Below are 20,136 nucleotides of genomic sequence, written 5' to 3' on the forward strand. Positions count from 1 at the left end.
TTTGTATCATTTTTATTTTTGCCAAATATCTCAAAACAGGATGAGCATAATTTTTGATATTTTAAATATTTATTGAAAAAGTTGATCCTTCAGTATTATTTGCTGCAGAAAAACTCTAAGACCATAAATGCATGATTTTGATCTAAAAACCATAACCCAGTCAACACGTCTTGTTTAAGGACTTTTAAAGAAGATTGCAAACAGTGATATTCTGACACAACCATGAATGAAAGAAGAAAATGCTTCCATGTAAAGCTTCATATTCCTGGTGCTGCAGGTTTTAGAAACAAAACCTGCAGCACCAGGTGAGTTGTTATTCCCTCAGCTTCATGATGAGCTGTCCAATAATTTGGATCATTCCCATTGAAACGTCTAACACTGCAGGGGTGGGGACATCCTAGGATCAGGGTTGGAAAATTCTCTCTTCACTCATTCACTATCTGCAGGAAAGTCCCCCTTGCATCTAAATGCCATGTACTGATCGGTGTGACTAAATCTCTTATTTCTGTGTGTTTGTTTGTGTGTTTTTAGGTGGAAATGAGTGAGAAGGAGATGTAAGTAGAGTTCAAGTTCTCCAAATCTGCATTACCTTTAGTGAACTCTCACATAAAAATCAATATAGTTATTTGGGTGAGATATGTTTATTATGAAGAATAATTTTTATCACATAGATCAACCAATCAAGGTGCCAAAACAAACACTGCTGTGCGAAAGGTATTAAAACAGCAATAATTTATTTATATTTTCCTCTAAAATGTCCCTAATTGGCTGCTTTTAATTTTCTGTCTAGTCACCAGTTTTCAGCCAATAGCTGGCCAATCACCTTACTGGAGCAAAAATTGGATTTTGCTGTCTCTCAAGTTATGTCATCTAAAGATATTTTCAACAGGTTTGAACTTAAGAAATGGGAGTAATTTTTTTTAGCAGGTTGCTGGCAGCAAAATAAAAAGGGCTGAAAAGCAGCCTGATCCTTGATCATCAATTATTGATCAAGACTTTTATAAGAATACAGTAAAGTCTGAGTTCTTTGAGTCAAAGTAGAGCGAAGGAAATGAAGGATGGACTACAGGTCCTTCTCAAAATATTAGCATATTGTGATAAAGTTCATTATTTTCCATAATGTCATGATGAAAATTTAACATTCATATATTTTAGATTCATTGCACACTAACTGAAATATTTCAGGTCTTTTATTGTCTTAATACAAATGATTGTGGCATACAGCTCATGAAAACCCAAAATTCCTATCTCACAAAATTAGCATATTTCATCCGACCAATAAAAGAAAAGTGTTTTTAATACAAAAAAACGTCAACCTTCAAATAATCATGTACAGTTATGCACTCAATACTTGGTCGGGAATCCTTTTGCAGAAATGACTGCTTCAATGCGGCGTGGCATGGAGGCAATCAGCCTGTGGCACTGCTGAGGTCTTATGGAGGCCCAGGATGCTTCGATAGCGGCCTTTAGCTCATCCAGAGTGTTGGGTCTTGAGTCTCTCAACGTTCTCTTCACAATATCCCACAGATTCTCTATGGGGTTCAGGTCAGGGTAGTTGGCAGGCCAATTGAGCACAGTGATACCATGGTCAGTAAACCATTTACCAGTGGTTTTGGCACTGTGAGCAGGTGCCAGGTCGTGCTGAAAAATGAAATCTTCATCTCCATAAAGCTTTTCAGCAGATGGAAGCATGAAGTGCTCCAAAATCTCCTGATAGCTAGCTGCATTGACCCTGCCCTTGATAAAACACAGTGGACCAACACCAGCAGCTGACACGGCACCCCAGACCATCACTGACTGTGGGTACTTGACACTGGACTTCTGGCATTTTGGCATTTCCTTCTCCCCAGTCTTCCTCCAGACTCTGGCACCTTGATTTCCGAATGACATGCAGAATTTGCTTTCATCCGAAAAAAGTACTTTGGACCACTGAGCAACAGTCCAGTGCTGCTTCTCTGTAGCCCAGCACTGGGGAATGCGGCACCTGTAGCCCATTTCCTGCACACGCCTGTGCACGGTGGCTCTGGATGTTTCTACTCCAGACTCAGTCCACTGCTTCCGCAGGTCCCCCAAGGTCTGGAATCGGCCCTTCTCCACAATCTTCCTCAGGGTCCGGTCACCTCTTCTCGTTGTGCAGCGTTTTCTGCCACACTTTTTCCTTCCCACAGACTTCCCACTGAGGTGCCTTGATACAGCACTCTGGGAACAGCCTATTTGTTCAGAAATTTCTTTCTGTGTCTTACCCTCTTGCTTGAAGGTGTCAATAGTGGCCTTCTGGACAGCAGTCAGGTCGGCAGTCTTACCCATGATTGGGGTTTGGAGTGATGAACCAGGCTGGGAGTTTTAAAGGCCTCAGGAATCTTTTGCAGGTGTTTAGAGTTAACTCGTTGATTCAGATGATTAGGTTCATAGCTCGTTTAGAGACCCTTTTAATGATATGCTAATTTTGGGTTTTCATGAGCTGTATGCCAAAATCATCCATATTAAGACAATAAAAGACCTGAAATATTTCAGTTAGTGTGCAATGAATCTAAAATATATGAATGTTAAATTTTCATCATTACATTATAGAAAATAATTAACTTTATCACAATATGCTAATTTTTTTAGAAGGACCTGTATATGAGACTTTTGTGCAGGAAGAGTCATGCAGGAGACTCCAGTTCTGCCATAAGCATGTTTTGCATGTTTTTTAAAGTTCAGATTTTTACTTTGCCATTCTTCCACTCAGCCCATTTGAACTGGATTTGGAGACGGCGCTGGAGGAATGTAACGCTGCCCTCCATCTGTTTCTGAACAACAGGTTTGCAGATGCTTTGTCTTCATTAGAAACACGGTAAGTCACTGATGTTCCTGAAGAGCTGCTGGAATCTAGAACCTTTAAAAAACATTTAGTAAATATGTATGATTACTAGCCGAACATCTTGGATTCCTTCTGTGTTTTGGACCATCAGCTGTTTGGAGTGAATGTCGATTTGGAAATTCCTCAAATTTGTCAAGTGAAGCTACAAAAACTTAAAATCCATCAATTAAACCAGTTCTCACAATGAACAGAAAGGCTGCAGTAATCTACAGATCATCAGTTCCAGAAATCCTCATTTGCTGAGGTAAAGTCTAAGACTTAGGAGTTCTCCTGGAAGATACACCTCAGCAGCAACACTTAATGAAAATACAGTATTATTCTGCCATTTACTGTTTAGATGTTGTAGGGCAAGAAACACAATAAAAGTTAATCACATCATGGGAAATCTGCACTTTTATCCATCTACAGTTTGGGGACAGAGCTCTGAGCCTACTTAATGTTTCTGCAGCAGCTTGCCCTTTCATGTGGTCACAACAAGTGGACTCAGCTATCTTTCTTTTTATTCAAAGGGAAATAACCAAAAGGTGTTGCTTGGCTCTTTAAATCCAATGTAACCACAAAGTACAGAATGAAAGTTGTGTATTGGATCCACCATCGTGATGTAATTCCCAGTTTTGATGAAGATTGAATTCTAAACTTACTTTTGTTTGTTTACATGTTTAACAGTCTGAATGCCTTCAGTGCTAACAGAATACTTTGCATCGGTGGTTACATCAAAACATCGACCGCTACTTTTAATTAAAAATCCCATTTGATTTATTTTACTGAATCATTGTATTTTTGTCTTTTAGGAGGAGTCACAGCATGTATCATGCTATGGGCTACAGCAGCATCTTACTGATGCAGGCTGCCATGACCTTTGACCCCAAGGACATGGATGTTGCCATGACGTCATTGAAGGAAACTCTGCACACCTGCCAGAGGTAGCAATGGCTTGGAAAACCATTTTCCCCATGTAACTGAAATGAATCTATGATATTCTAATTCAAAGGTGCTAGTATATCTAGTAAAAATATAATACAACTAATAAAATAAAGGAAAAGACTGAAGATTTATCTTACAGATGGAAGATTTATCTGACTCTTGCAGAATATAAAGGTTCTCATGCTGATCATCAATGCTGAAAAGGCAAAATGTTGATGGATCTGACAGATTATTAATCAAATATCAACAGCACAAAGATGTTGTTGCCATCAGCAGAGTGCATTGGAAGAGCCGCCTACCTGGAGCAGTTAATGAACCTGTCTTTTATAGGTTTTATAGTGACTCCTTCTGGAGACTGCTGTTACTAGTTGTTCAGGGTTTCCCTCTTCACGCACATGTTGTGACTATGAATATATTATTTAATATTTCATATTAATACTTTAATATTTTATTAAATAATATTTTGGTCTGTTAAGGGTTGTCCTGTGAATACCAGCCCAATAAGGTGGTGGTATTAGGACAAAACTGAAAGGGATGAGCCAAACTCTGACATTATTGAACAGCAAAACTCTGTGTGAATTCATTCCATGTGTGTGCAATTTCTTAAAATACAAGAATTTATTAACAAAAATAAGTCAACTCAAAGTAAAACATATTTCAATCAACAAACTCTTTACTTTGCTAAAACAATCCAACTAAACTACCAAGCAGAATTAAAGAATAATGAAGACTAATGGGCTATGTACAATATAAACAAGTTGATTAAAGATGATTGAAAATCATGACCAAAAGAGTGATGCAACATTACCATGCAATGTTTATGTTTGAGAACCAAGGATTATCTTGAAGAATCTGGAAATGAAGTTCAGTTAGTCTTAGAACCAACTTAAGCAATAATCAGCAACATTTAGACAACCATTCACAATGCAAGATCAGGTAAAATATTATTTTAATAAAATAATGTTTTAAAGAATGATCTGCTGAATAAAACCAACCTTCTGGATGACTAATTCTCAACGGTGTTTCATTAGCTGCCTTTATTTATTAAAATAATATTTAAAGAAATATTTAGGAAATGGTAAAATATTTAAGGAAATATTTTGGAAAAGAGCGAAATCTTTCTGGAGAAATGGGGCTTAATGGTGTTTACTTAGTTATCAAGTTTAGTAAAATAATGTTTAGGGAACTATTATTTACTGGATTGAAAACTAACAACCTTTCTGGGTAGATGATCTTTAGCTGCAAGCACGTGTTCTTAGCTGTTAGCAGTTAAAGCTAACAAAAGAAGCTTACAGCTTAGCACCAGAATCAAACACACAAAATACCGTTAATAAAAGGGTTAAAATGGGTTAAAAAACACACAAACACAGAACACAATAGCCTGACAGCACCAAGATAGCTGAGTTTAACAAAAACAAAACCAAACTTCATAAAATGAACGTGTAGATTATTTCATTCTAAACTACTTATACCACTCTCTGCCCAAACCCCTAACCTCTCAGTTGAACCGTGCTGAGGAAAAGTTGTCCGGGTGACGACGAAGTTTGAAGAAGGCATCCACTGTGAACAAAAGATTAGCTTCAGCTAATCTCCATAGCTGTTGGGTGGGGCGGCTCGCTCTGTCCGCCGACCGAACTGCACGTTACCACGGTGATGCGTCTCGTTGTCCTTCCTGCAGACCGGGAAAACTGCTTCACTCTGCGTTGTAGAGACAGGGTCTCTGCTGGGAACTCTCTATAACACAGTTTGATTCTGTAGACCTCAGAGAGAAAGTCAAGCAATGCTTGTACCTTAATTACCCCCGTTCATAAATGAATACCAGATACACAAACAGCACTTCATTCGTACTTAACTTATTGAATATGATCGTGATCGTATGACACTCTTGGATCCAGTTTGAAGAGTTATGTCTGTTTGCCTGCAAAGAGACATTGGCGTGCTGTGCCTCTCCTGTCCCAGTCGTCTAGAGACCGGCGTGGAAGAGAGCGATTCATTGGAAAGGGGGTATTTTTATACAACCAACGACATCACGGGAAGTCCGCTGTTATCCCCTTTCTTTGCTGGCTGGAAGTAGGTTAATGCGATTTATTTTGAAAGTTCCAGAAAAGTTTGTACCGCATGTTGTAATCCATGGCTGTGGGTCCCAACACACAGATAGTATCCCTATAAAAGACAGGTTCATCCTCACAGTAAAATCAGATTTTTGGAACCCAATACAGAAAAGAGCTACACAACTTCCTTCAGCGAGCAAGATGGGGTTTTCTGCTGTGTATGAGTTGTGCAGCCAGGATGTTCAGGACAACTAGATTAAATCTAATTACACTTAATCTGCAACCAAGTAAATAAATCAGCTAATAAAAAACTAATTGAGCTGCTTAATAACTACACAAGTAGTTTTAAAAAGGATAAAACTTAAATACATTTGAAATTGAATGACACCTTTGTCTCATTGAGAAAACTATTTGTCTTGTAGTTTAAAAGAAATCTCAAGTGAAGCTTAGATTTACCTGATTAAAAACCCGCCTGCCTTTCAAAAGTTGATTTTAGAATATTTTTACTGTGAAATATTTGCGATGCTTTACAACAGCTTGTTTCCCAACTCAGATTTCGAAGAAAAAGTGGAATATTAAAGAGTTTGGCCAACTTTTGGTATGGACAATCTGTTGACAATTTGTCCGAAGGTAAGTGGACAGCTTTGTTCTCAGACTACGTCTATTAATGAATACATTATGTTAATTTCTGAGAGAAAATTAAACGTGTTTCAGTAAAAGGCCCCTTTGTAGTATTTCTGCTGGTTTCTAGCATAATGTTCACCTCTTTAACTGTAAATTGCTTTAATATATTTTTTTGCATCTCTTATTGACAGAAGAGATGCATGCAGAGCTATGCTACGCCGAGGTCCTGATGCAGAAGGCAGCACTAACATTCCTGGATGAAAGCATAATCGGCTTTATCAAAGGAGGCATGGGAATGAGGAACAGTTATCTGATTTATAAGTAATAACAATACAATCTAAAAAAAAAAAAACAACAATTTTTAGTTACGTTAAGTTCATATTTCTGAGTGGTGTTTCGTTGTTGGACCTCTGTCAGTCACTTATTGTCCATAACTTATACCATGTTCAGGCATAAGGGTGTTCATTAGTGCACTTGGTGCTAGGACATCCTAGGCTTGAGGTCAATGATCAACTTTGTAGTCATGTCTTCTAACCTTCGGCCCCATGTCTTGGAAACTTGGGTCAGGAGAGGGGTTGAGCTGTCCACTGTTCACCACCTGGTGGTCAGTTGGACTGGCTGGCAGAGGAAGAAGCTGGACAGACTCAGTAGGCCCAACAATGTAGTGAGAGTCTGCTGGGAACGTCTGGTGGAGCACTTGGTCAAGGATGTATTCAAGGCGGGAGGCATTGAGTCTGAGTGGACAATATTCACTATCTCTATTGTCAATATGGCCACCCGTAACAGTTGCCATAAGGTCTGCGGAGCCTATCATGGCATTATTCCCCAAACCCAGTGGTGGACACTGGCAGTAAGGGATGCCGTCAAGCTGAAGAAGGAATCCTAATGAGTCTGAGGCAGCGTGCTGCCACCCAGGCAATTGAAGACCCAAAACGCGGACCTGGGAAGAGTTCAGTGACGCCATAGAGAAGTTGTACTGGTCGGCCACAAAGCGATTCAGGCAAACCATCTGTCACGTCAAGAAGGGGAAGCAGTACTTGTTCATCAGACTTGTTCATCACCAAGGCTGAAGTCACTGATAAATCTCTATGGTGGCAAGGCTTCGGGGGTGGATGAGATCCACCCTGAGTACCTCAGGTCTCTGGATGTTGTGGGGCTGTCATGGCTGCTGCACCTCTTTAATGTTTTATGGGGGTCTCAGACCCCATAAAGTTCAACCTGTTCAGCGTTAAGTTCGATGTGTCACCGGTGCTGTTCATAACTTTTATGGACAGGATTTGTAGGTACAGGCCAGGGCGGGAGGGGGGCCATTTTGGGGACCAGCGGATTTCGTCCCTGCTTATCGTGGATGACATGTTTCTGCTGACTTCCTCCAGCCAAGACCTACAGCATGGACATGGGTAGTTTGCAGCTGAGTCCGAAATGGCGGGGATGATAATCAGCTTTTTCAAGTCAGAGTCCATGGATTTCGACCGTAAAAGGGTGCCTTGCCCTCTCCAGGTCAGAGGGGAGTTCCTGTCTTAAGTGGAGGAGTTTAGGTATCTCGGGGTCTTGTTCATGAATGAGAGGAGAATAGAGCGAGAGATTGACAGACAGATCGGTGCGGCTGCCGCAGCAATGTAGATGCTGCACCTGTCCTTTTTTGTAAAGAGAGCTGAGCCAGAGAACGCCTTGGGCTCCCCCGAGAAGAGCTGGAGGAGGTGTATGGAGAGAGGGAAGTCTGGGTGTCTCTGCTGAGACTGCTGCCCCCGCGACCCGGTCTCAGATAAGCGGAAGATGACGAGTATGAAGTTCATATTAACACCCTATCTCTCTAAACTAGGAATTGCCAGGCCATGGAAAATGCTACAGAAGAGGCAGAAAAAGAGAAGAGCACACACATTCATTTTCGAGGTGGCGTCAACATGGGCATCGGATCATTCAATTTGGTAAGACGCGAATAAAGCTAAACTCTTGTAGTGTTGTTAAACTTTTTAATTTAATACTTAATACGGAACAAGACACTAGACAGGGCAGGGGACAGCTACCCCATCTAGCTAAGATGAGGGGACGGTCAGTAGTCGAAGCTCATAAAATGTGCAGCTGGGGAGTGCAGGGAGAGAAACAGAAGAAGACAATGAAAATAGTACAATATGCAGGGGAGGAACAAAAATGTTGATACATACTGTAGCAATGAGCTGCTTCACAAAGAGATTGTTTGGTCTAACAAGAACCACCACTACCTTTGAAGTTTATCTAAAGTCAAACAGAAAATACCGCTCCTGGCTGCAAACTTGAATCCACACATTTACTCATCTATGATTAAAGAAATAATAATAGATCAAGCTAACAGCCACACAGAGCAGGTCCAGGTAAAATGCAAGTGTCCAAAAACATCTCAGCTCAAAACTATCCTAACAAGCCCACATTTCCACATCTAGTCACGTTTACATAAGACAGTGTTTCTTGACACTGTTTCTTCAGTCAAGAAATGTCCGTATTGCTGCACTACGTAGCTGTGAGTTGATATACTAAAAACAAACAGTGCTGATATATCCTCCTGCTGATAAGCTGAACCAGTCAGAAGTTCCTCTGTCCCTCTAACCACATCTTTCTAATCTGACCCTTACAGATGTCCTCTTATCTCCACAGAAAAAGGCACATTCTGCCACTATTTTTAGTGTGTGTTGTTTTTGCCTTGGTAATAGACTTTTATAACTGAGAGGCACAGCAGATTTGCAGCAGAAACAAAGTCTCATTACAGGTGTATAGACACATATGCAAAAACAAAAGCAACCTTTGGGAAAGTAAGAACAAGTAAAACAGCATTGGTCTTGGCTTCTTCTGGTGTTTTTAGTTTATTTGGATCATTGAAATTTGCAATTGTTGTTCTGGGTAGCTGTTTATACCCCCTTCAAGCTACTGCATATCTGCATGTTATTTTAGCAGCCTTTTGTAAATAATGCACCAGCATTCTCTTTCTACACATTTTACACTAGCATATATAATTTGATCACCACCTAAGCCAGAGTAAATAATTTGGACATGTTTAAACATTCTGCATCATAACGCTGCAGCTCACAGCACGAATGTAGACCGCTACTACTACAACATCTACAGTATTGCTTCTCAAATATCATTTTTATATAAAAACATCACTAAATCTCAATCAAACCTATTGAAACGCTCTGTCTGTGCTGCTGGACTCACTCACCCCAGGATGTCCGATGCTGGAAATGTAAGTGAAACTGGTGGCATGGCCTACTTTCTGATTCATTCGGCTAATAATTATCTGAAAACAAAATACGACGAGACAGTGACGGTATGGCAGAAATAATAGAACCCAGCAGAACACTCTGAATTTCACACCCCTGTTCCTAATGCACATCCACTAGTCAAGTCAAGAGCACATTAAAAGCTGCACACAGACTTTAAAGAGGTGGCCACACTTCACCTTTCACAAAGTTCAGTCATTTTCTAATGAGTAACATGAGTAACACAGTTTGAAATTTACTCCTTGGGAAGTTTTACCTGATTCACCAAACTGAGAGTATTTCATGATTACTGTTAAAATACCACAGAAAAAGCTGCATTCTTTAAATAAAGTCAGCTAACCACCTAGTTTTATGTGTTGTCCATTATCAGATACTGTCCATGCTTCCGTCCAGAGTCCTCAGACTCATGGAGTTTCTGGGCTTCTCTGGAGACAGGGTAGGAAACGTCGCTCTGTGCTGTTCAGAACCATTGCTTTGTATTGATGAAATATCAATATTAGTGTGTTAAAGGGTTTGAATACATTTTTACAAATGGTTTTGCAGGAACTGGGTCTGTCACAGCTGAGAGAGGGGGCAGCAAGCAACAGCCTCCGTTCCATCCTCAGCACCTTGACTCTGCTCATGTTTCACCTCTACATGAGTGTGATACTTGGTAAGATAACTTTTTTATGTGAAGCATAATTTCAGATTATTGGAGACGGCAATGCATTAAAATTGATCTTGGCGCTCCCTCAGGTACTGGTGAAGGAAACCTTCCTGAGGCTGAAGCGCTGCTAAAACCATATGCTGAAAAGTTCCCTAACGTAAGCACTGCTGAACCTTACTGAAAAAGATATATTTATATATTTAACCCTTCCCAGACTGAGGGGCAGAAGCAGTTGCTTCTCTAAGGGCATTGCTGATGTCTTGACCCTTTAGCATTATATTAATGTACAACTGTATGTTCCAGATGTAAGGATTATGATTATTGATTAATTAATATTCTGTCGGGATCTGGGTTGTGTTTGTGTCTTTGTGCTTGCAACTTGTGTCTCAGAGTTTCCAGACTGTGCTGAAGTTCTCAGGTGTGCTGGGGGACAGGTGCGACTTATCCTGCTGATTACTTGGTGGAGTATTTAAGCAGGAGGCTGCCAGTACTTTGACGCCAGAGTGTTTGCCTTCTGTGGTAACAAGCTCAGCCAATGCAAAGTCTATGCTTCATCTCTTGTTTTTGGATTAACTTTGTTCATGTGTTTTTGCAGACCAAGTACCAGGACCTTTTGGGTTTATGTCTCTGAACCACAGACTCTGTGAGCTAAGTGTTTCCTGGTTAAACTTCGTTTTGTGGATTTCGTTCTGTACTTCGTTTTCATCTGGATCTTCGACCAAGCTGGCAGTTTCCTGCAACCTTCATCTCCTGGACCAAGAACTAAGCGTAACCTGTCCACCCTCCAGCGCAAGTATCAGCACAAGGAAACAACCTCACCTTTTCACCAACCACAATTAAGTCTCAACCAAGTGTCTCCTGGATTGAGTACGCCCTAAATTCCCACGTTTCCTCGGCAACTGGTCGTTCCCCTTTTGAAGTGTCTCTCGGCTATCAACCACCTTTGTTTGCTGCCGACGAAAGGGATATCAGGGTTTCATTGGTTCATCAACACATTCAACGCTGTAAATCCATCTGGACTACCACTATCCAGACCCTACATCGCACTGCTGACCAGAACAAACGCTTCGCTGACTGAAGACGCCGACCGGCACCGCAATACCAGCCGGAGCAAAAGGTATGGTTGTCAGCATGGGACATACCACTAAAATCTATGTCTAAGAAACTCTCGCCTTGTTTCATTTGCCCCTACGAGATTGAGTCTGTGATTGGTCCATCTGCTGTTTGCCTTCGTCTACCTGCTACTCTTCGTGTTCATCCTACATTCCATGTGTCGCAACTCAAGCCGGTGGTCTCTAGTGACTCGTGCCCTCCGGCCAAACCCCCACCATCCACCCTGGACCGTCAAGGGCACCCAGTGAATGCGGTCCGACGAATCGTGGACTCCCATCGACGGGGCCGTGGGTGGCAGTACCTCGTCGACTGGGAGGGTTACGGTCCTGAAGATCATGTCCCGATCATGTATTTGTGACCCTTCATTGATTGACGATTACCGTGCCTCTTTACCTTCCACTTCTTCTGGGCTGCCGTTGAGGGGGGGATGATGTCGGGATGTGGGTTGTGTTTGTGTGTTTTGTGCTTGCAACTTGTGTCTCAGTGTTTCCAGACTGTGCTGAAGTTCTCAGGTGTACTGGGTGACAGGTGCGACTTATCCTGCTGATTGCTTGGTGGAGTATTTAAGCAGGAGGCTGCCAGTACTTCGACACCAGAGTGTTTGCCTTCTGTGGTAACAAGCTCAGCCAATGCAAAGTCTATGCTTCGTCTCTCGTTTTTGGATTAACTTTGTTCATGTGTTTTTGCAGACCAAGTACCAGGACCTTTTGGGTTTATGTCTCTGAACCACAGACTCTGTGAGCTAAGTGTTTCCTGGTTTTGTGGATTTCGTTCTGCACTTCGTTTTCGTCTGAATCTTCGACCAAGCTGGCAGTTTCCTGCAACCTTCATCTCCTGGACCAAGAACTAAGCGTAACCTGTCCAGCCTCCAGCGCAAGTATCAGCACAAGGAAACAACCTCACCTTTTCACCAAGCTAAGTCTCAACCAAGTGATCAACTGAGTAGACTGGACTTCAACAACCCAAACCCTGAATCCCTCTATCCCTGGTGACCTGACCACATCCATTCAGTAAGCCGTTTATGTTTCCTTCCCGAAATTTCTTGTTTATTGCCATCTACGTGTGTTCCCTGTATTTACCAGTTCTATTCCCCTTTTCCCCAACAGTTGGAGTTTCGCCTGTTTACGTTCCCTATTCCTTTTGTTCCCAAATAAACAACCTTTATTACTTTTCATTCTTTCTCCGGAGTGTTCTCTGTTTGTGGGTCAGAGCTATTTCGAAAATAATGACAAAAACATTAACCACGCATGATTCAGCAGCGCTTGCGCAGCAAATCAAAACACCACTCAGCATAAAACACTTCAATCAGTATTGCATGCAACAAGTTAATACCTCAGATTAACTACTGGTTTAATATGAAAGGAACGAAATTACTTTGACATGGATTTCTTCTCTCCACCGGTTGAGGATGGATCAGGTTTTGAAGAAAAAGGGGGGGGGGGGGCTGTCTGGTAACTTCTCATCCGTTCAGGAGGGGAAAATATGAAGAACCGTTAGTCGACTGCATACGCAAGGAGGAAAAACTCATCTCCTTGGAAATAGAACCTTTGTAGGTTTTTTACCTGCGCCGGGTGTCGGCGTGGTCTTCGATCGGCGAATAAATCCTCTGATCTTCTCGTATCAGACAGATTTCCAGCTTTCAAGTTCTTCTGGGGATGGCCTTGTGGAGCAAAAGTTCGCCTACAAGCTTTTGTCTCTCCAGATATGCGCCTCCAATGTGCTGTCCTGTGAGACACGCGGGGAATGGCCACGAAACTTCTTCTCCTCTGGGTTTTACACTCTTGGTGACGTCAGAGCTGCGACGTCTGTTGAGCTGCGCATGTCAAAATGTGCGACCAAAATGGATGACCCCAACACAGATCAGCAAGCTGCCCGAACATTTGCTTTTTTAGAGGTGTTAATACACATGAGGACTAGTTAATCAATGCATTAGCAGCAGTTGTACTTAGTATTTACCATGATTATATTGACAAACAAGGGGACTTTCATTTTTCCCATTATTAAATTAATTGTTTTTAATTACTAAACTGGACTTTTTCTTTCTGCTCTCGGTGGAGGAGGACGCTTTTCTCTGTCTCCTGCACCCTCCCATTTCTGTCCTGCTTCAGCTCTGTTTCTCGTCTGTCTTTTTGGAGCCTCCTTTTGTATAACTTCCAAAATTCTGAGTTATGGATTTGGTCAGCTGGTCTCTCAATGCAATTGATCAAATTTTCTCGACGAGAAGACGGGGTGAAAGGGAACCCTCTTGTCCAGACGGGACATTTTCTCTGGATACACAATGGACTCCTACCAGAAGTGGAGGATTGTGTGTCTGTCGATATTGTCAGTCGAGGATGTTGAAGATGTGTACACAATTGGATGTTTGATAACAGGATTTTTGCTCTTTGGAGTTGGCGGTTACCTGGCATATCGAGAAGTTTGAAAAACATCAGCAGCTGTTCTGGCCATTGTAAGGCTGCCTGGCATGTATGAGGGATCTGCAGAGCGATCAACACTCAGACTGAGATGTTACGTGAGCTGAATCGCAGACTGGATGTGATCCTTGCACAGGATCGGAGGCAGGTTGCGGTTCCTGGACACAGGGATGAAATGGGATAAATCTTGGAGAAAGTTGTTTGCTTGGATCTGGCGGAAAGGGCCTGGTATTTGGCTGTTTGGATTCGCCATTGAGAACCACCGGCGAGACTCTCAAGGCTGATGGAAAATTAAGAGTCAGCCTAACCCAAATAATTGTTGTTTTTCTGAATCTGGTTCCCCTGCATGGCCTTGACGGCTGGCTATCTTCAACTTCTCCTGGAAGTTATGTAAACATGACGCTCTGCTCCCTCTGCCCCCTCCCTACACTGAGGACATCTGTGGACCTGCTCAGAACTGTGTGGTCGGTTGATGAACCTTCCATCGTATCATTAAGGACAATGGCCTCTGTGACGGTGCTTCATGGACTTACATTGCACACACTCACATGCACACACACACACACATGCTCAAGATAAACATATGCACCCCTTCACATCACCTACACCGGATCCTTGCATGATGTTGTTTTGTATATATGTTGCTTCTTTGTGCTGAGGTTTTTTTTGCAATCTCAAACTGTATCCTGCTAAGGATTAAGTGTGAAATATCAGAATCAGAATCAGAATCAGAATCAGAAAAGCTTTATTGCCAAGTACGTTTTTGGACATACAAGGAATTTGTTTTGGCGTAGTCGGTGCAATACAGTACAAATTAAACAGTACAAACATATCTACAATATAATATAAATATAAGTGCACAGTTTTAAGTGAGTGAGAGTAAATATAGAGCAGTATAAGATGCAAGAGCAATACAACAGTGGTGTATGATTTCTTTTCCCCCTCTTGTTACCTAATGTGGTCTCTTTTCTCATCTACCTAAAGGTGTGATTTCATTACTTTTCATAGATTTTCAGATTTCTCAGAAGGATTACCAGTGAAGGCCAAATATTATTAGTATTTGAAAATTTGGACTAAAGCTTTTTACCAATGACCAGAGAATTTTAGAATTTCTGAAGAGGATTGTATTACAACTATATCATACCAGAGGCAGCCAAACATTATTAGCATTTAAAACGTTTGGACTAAAACTGTTTTATACCAGTGACCCAGCTTATTTGAATGATGGGACCACAACTGCCTCATACCAGTGACCTCAAGGATTAATATTATCATTTTTCTTCTAGCACAGGATGAACTCCTTACCACAGAGGACTTAATGAGCTAATTACCTCTATTAGAAAGATTGGATTAGAACCAGCTCTTACCAGTAAACTCCCAAGGATTATTAGTGTCATTTGATTTGTTTTTCTGTGTTTGATTTTCTGTATCATTGTAATGTTTTTCCTCATGTACAGCGCTTTGAGTGCCTTGTTGCTGAAAAGCACTATATAAATAAACTTGACTTGACTGAATCAGAGGTACTTTTCCACAGGGAGCCCTGATGCTCTTCTACGCTGCCAGAATCGCTGTACTTAAAGGGAACTTCACATTTGTAAGTGTTTAGTGTCTAATTGAGTGCTCTTGATGCCACACATGGGGTTGTAAATGAAAACTAATATTCAGGGAGTTTGGCCCTCTCTGCAGGCTCAGGAGAAGTTCGTAGCATGTATAGCAACACAGGAAGAGTGGCGTCAGATTCACCACCTGTGTTACTGGGAGCTGATGTGGGCATACTCCTTTGAGCAAAACTGGATCGAGGCGTATCGATATGCCAACCTGCTCTGCAAGGAGAACAAGTGGTCCCAGGTATCCTATGGGACTTTTTCCACCTTTGAGATGCCAATATATCATATGTTCTTTCAGGTCATACAATTTAATGTTGATGCTTTCTTGTAGGCCACATATGTATTTCAGAAAGCTGCCATCTTAAGCATGCTTCCAGAGGAAGAAGTAACAAAGCTGGGAGAAAATGTAGTGGCACTATTCAGGTGTGTAAAGAAATGAACAATGCCTCACCTTTGTTGTTCTGTGGTTGTACATTTCGAAATGAAATAAATGTATTTTGGTTTGTAGGCAGGTGGATGGCCTCAGATTAAGAATAGCAGGAAAATCAATTCCCACCGAGAAGTTTGCTGCAAAGAAGGCCCAGAGATACTCCTCCCCGAACCCTCTGAAGCTTGTGGTGCCTGCTTTGGTCAGAACATGTGCATGACCTTTCAGTAAAAACTATAAGCCAGTTTTCTTTACTACAATGAGTCAAATTTATCTCTCGCAGGAAATGATGTATGTGTGGAACGGCTTCACAGTAGTCGGCAAAAGGCCAGAGCTGACTGAGGCCATCTTGTCGACTCTGGAGAATGCAGAACAGCAGCTCAGGAATGATTTAGGTGCAGCAACAGAAATAAGTAAAAAATATATAAACCTTTAAGATGAAAATGAAAACTAAAAGTCCATGTAATGTGCAGCTCCCTCAGAGTACCACATGGATGACCTGTGTGTCGTGCAGATGCTGAAGGGCCTGTGTTTAACGCAGCTGGGACACCAGATTCAGGCTGAGATTTGCTTCAATTTTGTCATTTTCCAGTGAGTTCACATCATTGCTGCAACATACAACACCACCAGCTGCATGAGAAATTCTCATTAAAGACTTTTATCTCTCACCTTTTGATTTACATGGTGTTTTGTATAAAAAAATAACTGAAGATGATGGTTCTTATATGTTTTAGCCAACTGTTTTATGGTATTGGTGTCAGTTATTTATATTCAGTGCATTTTAATACCAAATGTAAAGTACTCTGAAGAGGTTTAAAAACAACGGTTTTGTGTTCAGGGTCAGGACAAAATACCCCATTTTGGTTCTTTAAAACTACTTCCATTAGATGAACAGTAACAGAAAGTCTTATCTTTGAAAATTATAAAAAGTAATCCAACAAAAACCCATGAGTCTTCAGTTGACCATAAATAAGTTTTCAGCTAGATGTTCTTTGGGAACCGCTTGGTGCTAACATCTGTTTCCTTCAGCATTTTTCATAGATTTATTAAAGAAATAGGACAAAATGTGTAACAAAGAGCTTAAAGATTTGGTTTAAAGCTAGTTCTTTGCTAAGTTCTCTGTTGTCTGTAGCAGTGGCGGATGCTGGTCTTTCAAGGAGGGGAAGCTCAATTTCAAGATCGCTGATTCGCTGTCAATCAAGAAGGGATTCAGCCTCAGACAGGTCATCCAAGCATCATGCAGAAGCTGAGCGTCCAGGCCAGCCGAGGCCAGCCCACTGCCCCATAGATCCCCAGAGACGCTGAGCGTCCGATGGGCGGGACAAAGCCCAGCATTTTTGCTTCGCTCAATGTTTAAAGCACTGTGAAGCTGCGGGAATGAGTGAGAGGAAAGCCGCGCCGTTACCAGTGATAAGAAGCTGATTCTGAACAAAAGTTGAGCGCGTTGTAGCGCATATTTAGTCAATGACATGTACACACAACAGTATATATTTGATCACTTATATTTTGAAATTTTAGGGGAAGCTGAACTTCCCTTGCAGTCTTAGAGCAATCGCCACTGGTCTGTAGATACTATACTGCCTTTATGTATGTGAATGGCCTTTAACCCTTCCCAGATTGATGAGCTTCTCTCAGGTCATTGCTGATGTCTTTCTGTCTTGGCATTGAGCTAACACACACATGTATCCTGCAGAGCAACAAACTTCAAAGCATATAAGCAGACAGGAACATGGGATAAGCAGAATGATCCCTCCAACCCAAAGAGGTCTACACTAAGACAGTTTTAGGCCAAATGTTGCTGAATTAAACAGATTTACACAAAAAAATGTCCAAACTTTCACAGTAACACAAAGATAGCACCCTAAGGCCCAGTTTATCTGTAAAGAGGCGGTATCAGCTAAACCTCTACGAGTGAATCCAACCCTGGATTCCTTGGTGACTGCTCCCATAGTGATGGACTCCTCCCCAGAGGGTATAGTGACTAAATTAAGAAGATCCTCAAGGTGCTCCCTCCACCACCCGACATCATCCTTAGTCCATGGCCGGAGTTCCACCATCAAACCAAACACAGCCCGGGAGGTCTTTAGCGGTTGTCTGGCGAGTTTGGGGTACATGACAGTAAAATAATGAAAACCTGCTCCTCAACATAGTCAAGCAGTAAGTGAAAAATCACTGAAGTTCAAATGAAAACTCTTAATGAACTCTAGAAAGCTTTGACCCAAACCACATAAAAAGATTACAAGAAAATCTGGCTGCTTGGAAGGAAAACATTAAATGATGGTACAGTAATACTTATCAAAGGTACTGTACACATGTACTGTAATGATGGTTCAAAACTGATTGAAGGATTTGGCTGTGATATTGGCTACTGTCACTAACTAGACCTTCTGTTGTTTCTTTATCTTTCCTGCAGCGAAAAAGACATCAAGCATGACACCTACCTGGTACCATTTTCCATGTATGAGCTGGGTTTACTGCACAAGCTGAAAGGTGACATCAAAATGGCCATCACTGTAATTGAAAATGCAAAGTAAGTATTTCCATCTTTTTCTTTCAGCTAAACTCACCATAATCTTAGAGTAAAACATTTCAGAGATGGCAATAGGTTCAAACTGAGCAACACAAACTCAATGACCTGTCAGTGCAAGTCACATCTACACAAATACTCCCAGGTTCCAGAAACAGGTAACATTTGATCTTATTTGCAGGATGAACTACAGAGAGTACAGCATGGAGTCCAGACTGCACTTCCGCATCCATGCAGCTCTCAACACCATGGGTTCATTTGAAGCCAAACTTCCTCCTTCACGTACCCCAGCTTGAAAGACGGGCAGAAAGATGGGCAGAGCTTGTACTTAAAGCTGTAGTTTAAATCTCATCTCCGTGTCAACTCTGAATCCATTCGCCCTCTTTTTTATTACCAGACAAACCTTAGAGTTCCACCTCTGTGTAATTTATAAATATTTGAATGTAAAAATGTAATTCAGTAATACCGAGTTATGATACCTGGAGATAATACCATAAATATGACCGAATGAACTTGATGAACAAAATAAATAAGGCAACACTTTATAGTCTTCTCATTTGTACATAAAAATTGAATTATCACTGCTATCACTGACAAAAAACAAAAATATATTTATGATTGTGGAAGGCAGTAAAGTTTTTTTTTACTGACACTGGGCCTAAAAAAGGTGCCGCTTTTCTTAAGATAGTGAAGATATTTCTTTTAGATGAGTTTATGCTGAGGTTACTGATTTATTGCACTCATGCAGATAAACAGAACAAAGGTGGAGAAACAGGCAACGTGGATCATTCACATGGCCTGATCTAGCTTTTCATCCTCAGCAGACTGGTGCTGTTTCCTTCCTTGTATTCGATGTAAAGCACTTGTGGGTCTGATTAAAGTCAGATTATCATTCTTATTAAAAATTGATTTTAAATTATTTAAAAGTCATTGTGTACTGTTATAATGTATTTGTTTATGAAAATGAAAAAATATATAAATCTATTTACAAGTCTGCTGTGATGAATAACAAAAAATATTGCAAACTAATAACACTTTTCTCCAAACAAAATCACAAACTGCTTCCCAGTGAAAACATAAGAAGCTGTATAAAAATATTAGACATAGAAGATAGTGGAAAGGTCATCGAGATTAAGTATAACATCATAAATCACAAAATGATTTTTTATGATTTGGATCACAGCTTTTCACAGGTTTTAATGTAAATTGTGGACACCAATGACCTCACAATGTCAGCTTTTAAAATGCATTAACACTGCCATTTTTTAGCATACACACGATAGGACATAGATACATGATAGGTTGTGACACCATGAGTTTCCAATATTTTACCTTTTCAAAATATTCAGTTTATAATTTTTAAGATTCCAATCTTTTTTTTTGGTAGCGCTGTTGCCTTGCAGCAAGAAGGTCCTGGGTTCGATTCCCGACCGGGGGTCTTTCTGCATGGTGTTAACATGTTACCCCCCCGTGCATGCGTGGGTTCTCCCCGGGGACTCCGGCTTCCTCCCACAGTCCGAAGACATGCCTGTTAGGTTTGTTAGTCTCTTTAAATTGTCCTTAGGTGTGTGAGTTGTTTGTGTGTTGCACTGGCGACCTGTCCAGGGTGTACCCCGCCTCCCGCTGGAGATAGGCACCAGGTTCCCCGCGACCCACTATGGAAGAAGCGGTAGAAAATGACTGACT

The 20,136-nt window shown here is 41.2% G+C and overlaps 2 protein-coding genes and 1 long non-coding RNA gene across 6 annotated transcripts in view; 2 read left to right on the forward strand and 1 right to left on the reverse strand.

Annotated features, from left to right (window-relative positions):
• Window positions 1–18,389, reverse strand: part of snapc3 (small nuclear RNA activating complex, polypeptide 3) — a 36,420-nt gene extending 18,031 nt beyond the window's left edge. For both annotated transcript variants that reach the window (XM_047364953.1, XM_047364955.1), the window contains exon 1: window positions 18,365–18,389. In XM_047364953.1, coding sequence (XP_047220909.1) covers window positions 18,365–18,374 — 10 coding nt within the window. In that variant the 5' untranslated portion in view covers window positions 18,375–18,389. The remainder of the gene's footprint in view (window positions 1–18,364) is intronic.
• Window positions 1–18,993, forward strand: part of LOC124868120 (tetratricopeptide repeat protein 39B-like) — a 28,185-nt gene extending 9,192 nt beyond the window's left edge. For 2 of the 3 annotated variants that reach the window (XM_047364948.1, XM_047364947.1), the window contains 17 exons: window positions 532–554; window positions 2,732–2,836; window positions 3,655–3,786; window positions 6,392–6,468; window positions 6,654–6,783; window positions 8,285–8,390; window positions 10,087–10,152; window positions 10,260–10,368; window positions 10,452–10,519; window positions 15,424–15,483; window positions 15,576–15,737; window positions 15,828–15,919; window positions 16,005–16,125; window positions 16,207–16,318; window positions 16,397–16,514; window positions 18,337–18,453; window positions 18,632–18,993. In XM_047364948.1, coding sequence (XP_047220904.1) covers window positions 532–554; window positions 2,732–2,836; window positions 3,655–3,786; window positions 6,392–6,468; window positions 6,654–6,783; window positions 8,285–8,390; window positions 10,087–10,152; window positions 10,260–10,368; window positions 10,452–10,519; window positions 15,424–15,483; window positions 15,576–15,737; window positions 15,828–15,919; window positions 16,005–16,125; window positions 16,207–16,318; window positions 16,397–16,514; window positions 18,337–18,453; window positions 18,632–18,746 — 1,713 coding nt within the window. In that variant the 3' untranslated portion in view covers window positions 18,747–18,993. The remainder of the gene's footprint in view (window positions 1–531; window positions 555–2,731; window positions 2,837–3,654; window positions 3,787–6,391; window positions 6,469–6,653; window positions 6,784–8,284; window positions 8,391–10,086; window positions 10,153–10,259; window positions 10,369–10,451; window positions 10,520–15,423; window positions 15,484–15,575; window positions 15,738–15,827; window positions 15,920–16,004; window positions 16,126–16,206; window positions 16,319–16,396; window positions 16,515–18,336; window positions 18,454–18,631) is intronic. The other variant, XM_047364949.1, reaches the window with a different exon arrangement.
• Window positions 10,547–12,649, forward strand: LOC124868123. Its single transcript, XR_007038246.1, has 3 exons — window positions 10,547–12,088; window positions 12,165–12,485; window positions 12,582–12,649. It is a non-coding gene; the product is annotated as an uncharacterized LOC124868123 (long non-coding RNA).
• Window positions 18,994–20,136: the final 1,143 nt, after the last annotated feature.

This window comes from Girardinichthys multiradiatus, chromosome 5, assembly GCF_021462225.1.
Source record: "Girardinichthys multiradiatus isolate DD_20200921_A chromosome 5, DD_fGirMul_XY1, whole genome shotgun sequence".
NCBI lineage: Eukaryota > Metazoa > Chordata > Actinopteri > Cyprinodontiformes > Goodeidae > Girardinichthys > Girardinichthys multiradiatus.